Source organism: Pithys albifrons, chromosome 2 (genome assembly GCF_047495875.1).
Source record: "Pithys albifrons albifrons isolate INPA30051 chromosome 2, PitAlb_v1, whole genome shotgun sequence".
NCBI lineage: Eukaryota > Metazoa > Chordata > Aves > Passeriformes > Thamnophilidae > Pithys > Pithys albifrons.
In genome coordinates this window covers 40,392,087-40,401,368 of record NC_092459.1, presented here as the reverse complement: position 1 = coordinate 40,401,368, position 9,282 = coordinate 40,392,087, and the positions used below count along the sequence as shown (strand labels likewise).

Sequence of the window (9,282 nt, the reverse complement as noted above, 5' to 3'; positions counted from 1 at the left end):
TCTCTGTTGTGTAGAGTTCTTAAACAGGAACTGTTCTTTAGGTAAAACATCAGTCTTCCCATATATACCACATAATCTGCCAAGAAAGCTCATGTTTTAGAATTAGAAAATTCACACTATTAATGAAGAATTCTGGCTGGAGGGATTAAATTGCTTCTTGCTGCTCAAGAACCTCTGCAGACTTGACTTTACACCTAAATCACAATGTGACTTAAACCTCAGAGCTTAGGATGTCAGGCACCTCTTGATGGTAACTACAAGTTTCTTAGGGCATTTCTCTGCTGGGGAATTCTACCAGCGCTGATTCCATTGTAAATAGTGAAAGGCAGTAAAGTGTAGTCAAAGGAACTAGATTTGGTGATGACAGTTTTAAAAAAAAAGATGTAATTTGGAACAAGAGGAAATGGAACACAATGTGAATTCAACAGTCTTAATACCAAGCAGGCAGAAAAAAATCACCTTTCTTGTGCTTCTTTTCAAGGGAGAGGTGCACAAAAATGTGGTATCTCAATAAAAGAGAAAGAGCTGGAAGTCTTACAGATTATATGGCTACAGGTGACAGTGAAGTGTCAAAGCAAACACAGGTGATCTTTGCTAAAGACTTAATGAAAAATCCCAAAGGAAAGAAACTGAACTGGATCAGACAAGTTAGTTAACTCAAAAGCCATAATTTGAAAAGCAAACTGTATTTATATAAGGAAGATACAGAGGAAGACACAGAGGATTATTATAAGTCCCTTGAAGTTTGGAAAAGCAAGCAGTAGACAAGTAGACAAGCTACAAATAGTTTGAGAAACATCTTGCAAAAAGCTACCAAGTAATAAAAAGTGAAAATAAAAAAGAGGTATACAGTAGCTTTCCAATTTAAAAAAAATCCCCACAACTCTTCAGCTCAGAGAAGGCAGCAGAGGTCTAGAAAAATCATGAGCAGTATGAAAAGTGATGAAGTGACAACTCTTTGCTTCTGACAGAAAAAGCTGGAGCAGCGGATGAGAAAATTACATGGCAAGTTGAGAAGCAACAAAAGGAAAGATTTCTCACCACAGCGTTGTTAAACCCAGTGTAGCCTGCTGTGTCTGCTGGGAGTTTCTGCTGAAACTATACAAATACCCAAATACACAAAGACTTTATGCAAAGCCTGAAGGAAGTATCAAAACACTCCGAGTTGTAAATGAGAGTAATCTGGGGATTATATCACTACATGCTAATTCTGTGTTATGCTCTTCCTCAGATGTCTATTACCAGTTACTGCCAAAGAGAAAATAATAGGCTAGATAAATCTTGGTGTGACACAGGTTAACTTGTTTATTTTTTGTGGTTATGTAGTTTTAGGTGTTCCCAACAAACTTCAATGTAGCTACAAAAGGAAGCATTGGCTGCTTATGACTACACAGTGACTGTTTAGTTTATCAGATTGCCTTGCTTTGTTCATTTGTATACTGAAGTTTGGTGGCTTGATCAATGCAGCTAAGCACAATTAATTATACAGTCAGCTAAATGTTTTCAGTGTTTCTCAGATCCTGTATACAGTCTGACCTTAATGATTTTCAAAAGGCATTAATCAGTCCTGGTAAGGCCTGGCACAACACAGCCAGCAGTGGGTTTCTGTTGCCCCCTTGATTTCATGCCCATAGCATTGTGAAACTGACAGTCTAGGTCATGTTAAACAGGCAAAATTAATGGATCACAGGATTTGGCTAATTCCAAGGAAACTGGGAATTCCCGGGAGCATTGTTATCATCCATGAGTCGGTGTACAAGTAGAGCTTTGGCCATCTTTTTTTCTTTTTGCAATGTCTAGGGCCAATTGGACAGCTTTGAGTTTTGCAAATTGGCTCGATTCGCTTTTTCTCTCAGTGGCTTCTGCCACCCGTTGGGTGGGACTCCACACAGCTGCCTTTTACTTTCGGCTTTTCTTTATGATACCGTAAGAACCATCAGTGAAAAGTGCATAGCGTGTCTTTTTACAAGTTACAGATATATATAACAAGGAATAACTTCCCACTCCCGAATTAATACAAAACAAAGTTGTTACACTAGATCTGTAAGTACTCTAAGAGACACATAGCAAGAAACAGAGTAACAACAAAAATGTTTCTACTTTCCTGAATGCAAATAAAATGCAAGCAGAGGCAGCAGGGGCAGGAGCACGGCCTGCTCCAAGACAAAAGCTGGATCACATCTGGCTTGTACCTCGGCCATAGCAGAACTGACTAAGCCACTTCCACACACTGGATTTTACACCCTTTGAGATGATGTAGTATGGTATGGAATACAATATTATTGACTGGAAGAAGTCAACTGTTAGCTAGCTCAGCCCAGCTTAAATCAGCTGACAATTCCCAGGCCTAATCTGAACTTTAAAGCCTAAATTTAGGCCCACTTGGCTAAACCCATAACACTGTTGGCCTTCATTACTCCTCCTGAACCAGTCTGAAAAAGACCTTCAAGAGTAAGATACCGAGAATTGCAGAGTAATTGAGTACAATAGGGTAGCACCTGTGCTCATCCTGGCATTTTAATTTCATCTTACTCCCATTAATTCATCAGTTAGACTAAACCAATATTTTGGAAAATAGTCTAAATTCTAGTTCTAAAGTTGTTTGGGGTTTTTTATGGATTGGAACTACAATACAGCAATAAGCCCACTAAAAAGTCAGTTATATCTTGAAGAAAAATGCACTCATTCCTCACTATTCTGACAGCTGCTTATTAGCAAAGATGAGAGCACAGAAACCCCTGTAAGAGACCCCATCAGGGCAGCGCATCGAACACTGCTGGCTGTGCCAGCCACAAGGGTTCTCTAGAAACCAATGGCTGCAGAGACTGCAGAAATGAAATTCTAGTAATGTTTGTTACTTTATCAGTTCTCTAAATTTGAGAGGGCATATTTTTTAGTTTTTCTTCTAACCACGCAGACAGCACTGCCAGAATGGAAGAGCTGTAGGATAAGCACACATTGCCTGCAGTACCACAAATTTCAATTCCTTTTTCCAGACATCCTACGGAGTCCTAAACTTCTGTGCTAGGACTTCAGTTTCTACAGGCCAAAGCGTTTCACCTTTGCAAGTTCCCCTGAACTGCTACAGCATTAAATAAATTTTAAAAAATCATTAAAATTACGACTATTCAAACTTTTAGGTGAGGAATGATTGGTATGTCTCTTAAAGTTAAGACATGCAGATTAATGTACATAGAAGAAGGAAGGGAGTTTAGTAACTTCCTCAAGACACCTCTAATTTTCAGCCTACAATGATTACATCTCTGTAATAGTAACTTCAGTAAGAGGGAAGTTCAGACCTGATACTGAGCTGCTGAGAGAACATTAAGTATTAACTTAATGTTGTAGCATTGTGGGCTTAGAAACAGCTCTCCTTACAAAAGTGGATGTACTTTTAAAGTAAGGAACCATAGAGCATTTTGAACAGTGAGTATTCTAGCATCAGGTCAGCTTCCCTTTGTCTTTTAGAATCATAGAATCAGTTGGGTTGGAAGAGACCTCTGAGATCAAGTCCAACCCTTAATCCAACCCCACTTTGATGACTAGATCATGGCACTAAGTGCCACATCCAGTAGAGACCAGTTGTGATGTTTTGGCCTTACAATCCCATAGTACAAACCTAAAACTTGTGCTCTGCTTTACACTTTGATAACATAGCAACTATTTTAAAACTTCATATACACATGAAGTATAATAAATCTGTGCTTAGGGCAGTCACCACAATTTCATTAGAATATCTACAGTTTAACTATTCTAAACAAATTACCCAACACAGGTATTTGGGAAATAATTTTATTTGTCCTATCATGATTAGTTTAAACAGTGACAAACTGCATCATACAAGAAAAAAGTAAACATAATAAGCACTTAGATTCTCTTCACATGCATTCACCAAAAACACAGGCTGATGTAAAGGTTGAAAGGTTGAATAATGTCCTCTGTTCCTGTCATAGTCTTTAGATATAATTTAAACCAGACACTTGATATGCATGGCCATTTGAAGGTGAATGTACATTTACACAACAAGACAGGAGTGATCTTTACTCTGGAATTGGAATGCACCCAGTTTGAATGCTAAATCCTACAAACCATCCCGAAGCCTTGATGGGGTAAGGGCTGGGGCAGTCATCTTCATTTCTGTTCTGGAGGCTCATGTTTTACCCAGTCCTCAAAGCCACCAGCATACTGCTGAACGCTGAAAATATGCAGAAGATAACTTTTTCAAGCAGAGTCTTTCTTAACATTGTATCTTAAAAGGACACAGTAAAAAAATACAAACCAGACAAAAAAACCCTCAGAACAAAACAAAAAAATTCTACAAAAACCCCACCAAAAAAAGGGGAAAAGCCCCCAAAACATACAGAATTTCTCTGCAATCAAATACACCTATACCTAGCTTCAATGGGCCAGAGGGGCATTTTGTACTCTAATACTGCCTGTGTCCATCCAGTGTGTTCTGTAACTCCTTTCTTCCAAATGATACAATGCTGGAGATCAAACATCAAGCAAGAAATAGCACCTGGATCAACCAAACAGTTGATACTTCATTTTTAAAAAAGTGAGAAGAGACTGACTGCAGTAGGAGATTTACTTGTTATTATGTCTAATGCTTCAGATCTCATCAAATAAATACAATGATCTTTACTTCCTTGGAAACCTACTTGTTCTATAGATCTGACATAAAACTGCACAAAACCAAACTCTGGGAAAAAGCCCCACCATGCAAAACAATACTGACTCCTTCAATTAGGCATTATGAAAAACAGGTAGTGAGGGATATTTTGCACTTTGAAACTTTTGTCTAGAATTAGAAGGAATATTCCAGTTCATGAATTGCAGTTCAGTGAAAGCATGAGTAAACAACCAAGGTCTTTAATTTTATCTGCAGTCTTCAAGACAGCAAGGCACCTTCCAGCATGAGTAACAATTCTGCCAACAAAATGCTGCTTTTGGTTTCACTCTCACAATCTCATCGTTTTTTTAGCTATTGCCTTCATTGCTTTACTCCTGGCAAACAATCCAAAGTGAAAGTGAAGGCATACTTTGTCAACAGTGAGCCATACAGGTAGAACTGCAATTCAACAAAGGGTGTGGTTTCACAAAATATTTAATATTGTACTTCTACCAAAGCAAACAGTTCTCCACCATTCCAATCATCCCGCATCTCAGGACTAGTGCTTATAAAGCTGTATAAGGAAGAAAGCTGTATAAGGAAGGGAGCCCAAGAGGCAGAAGGACCCTCTAGTTGTGGCAGTGTGGTCTTGGAGCAGTTTGTATCACCTGCAGCACACGCACAGAGTTGTGTTCAGAGGACAATACACCTCACTTTGCTGGAACACCCAATGGCATCTTTCAAGGTTCAGTGGAGATACAAGGAAGTGTCTAACTCAAATACCAATTGTTTTGTTCATACTGCACATGTCAATTTTTACCCTTGACTACAAGGTGAGTACATGTTCTGATTCATGAGGGGAGGCAGCATTAATCCCATCCTTACATACACAAGTCATACCTGCTGAAACCCAAGGACATGGCAAAACCAAGTGCTTGTTTACTTCTTGTTCCTGCCAAACAGGAGAAAACCACAGGGTCTGACTTGGATGGCATCTTTTGATTGTACTGCTCCTTGAACTCCGTTGGGTCCATTTGTAGAGCTTCCACTAATTCACCCACTGGGAGATACAGAAAACAAACTCTCAATTATTTTCCATCCACAGATAGGATTAGACTTCAAGGCTACTAATTCCTGCGGAGCAAAAGTTAAACCTTACTCCACGCTAGCAGCTGTCTCGCACCGCTGCTCTGCGCAGTCACCGCCACTCGCCCACAGCCCTGACCATCCAGCCAAGGGGCACACGGCGGCGCTGAGAACTTACACGGGATGTTGATGGACTCTGGGATCTTTCCAAACCTGTCGATCTCCCACCTCTCCCGCACGTCAATGTGGAGGACGTTGGTCTTCTTCAAGTCTTTGAGCTCCTGGTAGGAGAGGCTCGGCGCGCCGGCGGCGCACAGGCTGCGGCTGGTGGGGCCTGGTGGGAGGCACAGCCCGTCAGCCGCCGCAGGCCCCGCTCCGGCCGGGCAAGGGCATCGCTGCAGGACACCCACACGGGGCTCCCCCGGCGCCGCCAAACCTCAGTCCGCCCGCCGCCGGAGAGACGCGGCCGTCCCCCGCTCCCACCCCCGCTCCCGCCCCCGCCTCACCGGGCGCTGCCGCCCGCAGGGCCCGCGCCGCCCGCCAGCAGCCCCGGAGCGCCATCCCCGCACCCAGGGTCCGGCCCAGCCGTGGGGCGGAGACACCGCCTGCCTCTCGGGGCGGGGGCACCGAGGTCTGAGCCACCGCACGCCCGCGCAGGGCAGGCCCTGCCCCGGCAGCGCAGCCCGCGGGGTGCCGGCCGGACTCGCTGGGAGGTGCCGCCTCCGCCGCGGTACATTCAGCGGCCGCCGCCTTGCCTGGGTAATTTCTTGCTCTGAGCCAAGCTGTCGAGAAGCCTCAAAGTACCAAGCCTGGGAGTTTGAACATGGATGAGGCGTGTTGATGCCAAATCTACTCGATTTAATTAAAATACGCCCTCAACCTCTGAGCGTTATATCCGAGGTGAAAATGTGATTTTAGCAATGACCTGCACCACTTTGGCCATTGTCACTGTCCCCTTACAGCCACAGGAGCTGCGGTCCAGGCACCAGTCTCTCTGGTGACCAGCGAGAGGATGCGAGGGAAGCAGTCTGAAGCTGTGCCACAAGATGTTTGGGTTAGCCATTAGGAAAAGGTTCTTCACCCAGATGGTGGTTGGACATGGCAACAGCCTCTCCAAGGACGTGGTCATGGCACCAGACCCTCCAGAGTTCAAGAAGTGTTTGGACAACACTCTCAGGCACATCGTGTGATTCTTGTGGCCGTGCTGTGCCAGGCCAGGAGTTGAACTCAATGAACTTTGTGTGTCCCTTCCAACTCAGGATAGTCTATGATTCTATAATCCCTAGTTTCGATACCCCTTGGTTTTGAAAGCTGTCAGTCTTCCAGCCACAAGGACTGATGGCTAGGATGTGTTAAGTGGAGAAATGAGGGTCCTTCCATTTCACATATTTTAAATCAATACTCTGTATTTGTTGCATGCTTTTGCAGATAGGTTACATACCAGCAGTTCCAGTCTTTAAAAGCAGGCATGCTGGATCTTTTCATAAAAGATGCATTTTGAGGAGTATGTGCTTGAATCTTTATTAATAAGAATTTTCTTTCTCAAAATGAGCAAAAAATGTTTCTTGGTGTTCTAAAGTGTGACAAATTGAACTTGGCATATATAACTGGTTCACTAGCTGCCCTTCTGCCAGACTCTCCATATGGCCTCCTTGACAGGCATTTGCAAACTGTCTCTCTGAAGCAGTATATCTATATATGAGTTGAGGTTTTATCCATTTTCCATTTTCCACAAGGTCTGGGTAGAATACACTACTTCTAGAAATTATCTTTGGAAGTGTAATATACTATATATTTTATCTGTAGTAAAATAATGGCCATGGTTAATCTCCACTTATTGCATGTATCACTGTAAGGACCATAAAGTGTTCAGTGTGAAGCAGCATTTCTATTATTTTAATCTGGCCCTGGATCATGCTATGTACAAAAAGTGAGAACACACTAGCTTGCTTGCAGAAATAGGAATCATCCACTATCCATCCTGTGAAAGACTCAGAGTTTGAAGTCAGAAGAGATTAAGCTTGGTGAAATCCTGTGGTTCGATGAAAGGGTGGGAGGCAGCACATCCAGTTGTCCTTTTGCCTTCATGGCACTGTCATGCTGCACTCACTCAATTGCTCCTCAGCAGTTTTCTTCATTTTACCTCTCGAGACTCTCCATTTCACCTCCACTTTACTCTCCAGTTCTGCACAGCCTTCCACATTCATCCCCAATGGCATAATTTCTGACGATTACCCAGCTGCATTTACCCTTGCACATTCTTTATCCCCATCTTCTCATCTGACTGAAGCTTTTGCTGATCAAGGATATGATTCAGTGACCTAGGGTTTCATCAAGTCTTACTGTCATTCTGATTTTTTTGTTACTGCATTTTCTTTTTCTATCATCTGATTTTTTTGCCCCCCACAAATTCTTCAGCCTTCAAATAGTATTCTTCACCATGCTTTACTATTTGCTTTTGGCCTTCCTTCTCTGCTCTGTCTTTTCTTTCTTTCATGCCTCCAATTGCTTATGCTTTTAGTGCTTCTTCTTGCTTCTTTGCCCTTAATCTTTCATTTTCTCTTGCTACTAACCTGCAAATGAGATGCAGTCTCAACATTGGCTTTCTTTGGCTCTGCTTTTGTGTTGTTGAGTGCCTCTGGAGGAAAGCTGAGGACCTGGCTGATGTCTGTAACAGATCTGTTTTCCTAACAGGCAAGTCTTATTTATGTCCCGTATTTCCCAACACATCAAGAACCTATGCACAAACCCTGCTATCCTCACTCTCTGCACACAATTCAAACAATTTCATCTGGAAAACCTTTTTCCTCTTTCTTTTCTATTTCCTTTGCTTAACTTCCCCTTCTGCCAGTGCCCAGACATTCTATCTCTTCCGGGTATTTCTGTTCTCCTCTCCTGTGCTAAATGAACATATTACCCTTCACATCACACTATACCCATTTCACACATGTTGATTTTTCCTTCCTTCTCTTTAAGCATTGAATGTAGTTATTGTTCTTGCAGTGCAATAATTCTCTAATCTCTCCTGAGTGGAGGAGGAAGGACACAGTTCTTCATCACATTTGTATCAGACTGTTGTTCCACATTCTTTCTCCCTTTCCCATATAGACTGCATGAACATGGTGTTCACAAACCATGTCTGGACCACCTCAGTCACACAGTCTGCAGTCAGCCTGCAGATCTTTGTGTTCAGTTGTCACCACTGTCACTGACATGCCTAAAGAATTCTTCCTACCTAAATCAAGTCCTGCTTAATCTGTCAACATCTTTCAGCAATACTCTTCTTGACATCTTGTCTTTGCTTTGTCGAATGACCTCTACCTGCTCCTCCTGCCATTGTTTCAGCTTATTTGTCAGCAGATCTGCTACAGGTTCTTCATCGTTGGTTCTAGAGGGGTGCCACAGAAATCTCACCCTTTCTCCTGTTTTATTCTATGCCATATTACTGGGTGATTTTATTTCAATAAAACTACTATCAGTCCTTAATTTCAACTTGCCTTCTGTCCAATAAAGCCCCCTGCATTTTCTAGCCATGTTCTGAATTTAGTGCCATCTCAGTTTCCACTAGTTCGAGTGCCGGACAC

General features: G+C 42.5%; 1 protein-coding gene across 1 annotated transcript; it reads right to left on the bottom strand.

The window, feature by feature from the left end:
• Nucleotides 1-3,778: 3,778 nt before the first annotated feature.
• On the bottom strand, nt 3,779-6,407 carry TSTD1 (thiosulfate sulfurtransferase like domain containing 1). The gene is made up of 4 exons (XM_071547864.1): nt 6,205-6,407; nt 5,877-6,032; nt 5,513-5,672; nt 3,779-4,195 (listed from the first exon to the last, which is right to left on the bottom strand). Exons 1-4 carry the CDS (start codon nt 6,257-6,259, stop codon nt 4,132-4,134), a joined length of 435 nt encoding a protein of 144 aa, XP_071403965.1. The 5' UTR covers nt 6,260-6,407; the 3' UTR covers nt 3,779-4,131.
• Between the last annotated feature and the right edge of the window lie 2,875 nt (nt 6,408-9,282).

Bases quoted from the DNA above. Each gene is read 5' to 3' on its own strand.
- TSTD1 (XM_071547864.1), bottom strand. From the start codon at position 6,259: ATGGCGCTCCGGGGCTGCTGGCGGGCGGCGCGGGCCCTGCGGGCGGCA. The intron at 6,033-6,204 runs GTGAGGCGGGGG...GCCTCCCACCAG, and splicing joins CCTGCGGGCGGCAGCGCCCG to GCCCCACCAGCCGCAGCCTG. The intron at 5,673-5,876 runs GTAAGTTCTCAG...TGTATCTCCCAG, and splicing joins AGAGTCCATCAACATCCCGT to TGGGTGAATTAGTGGAAGCT.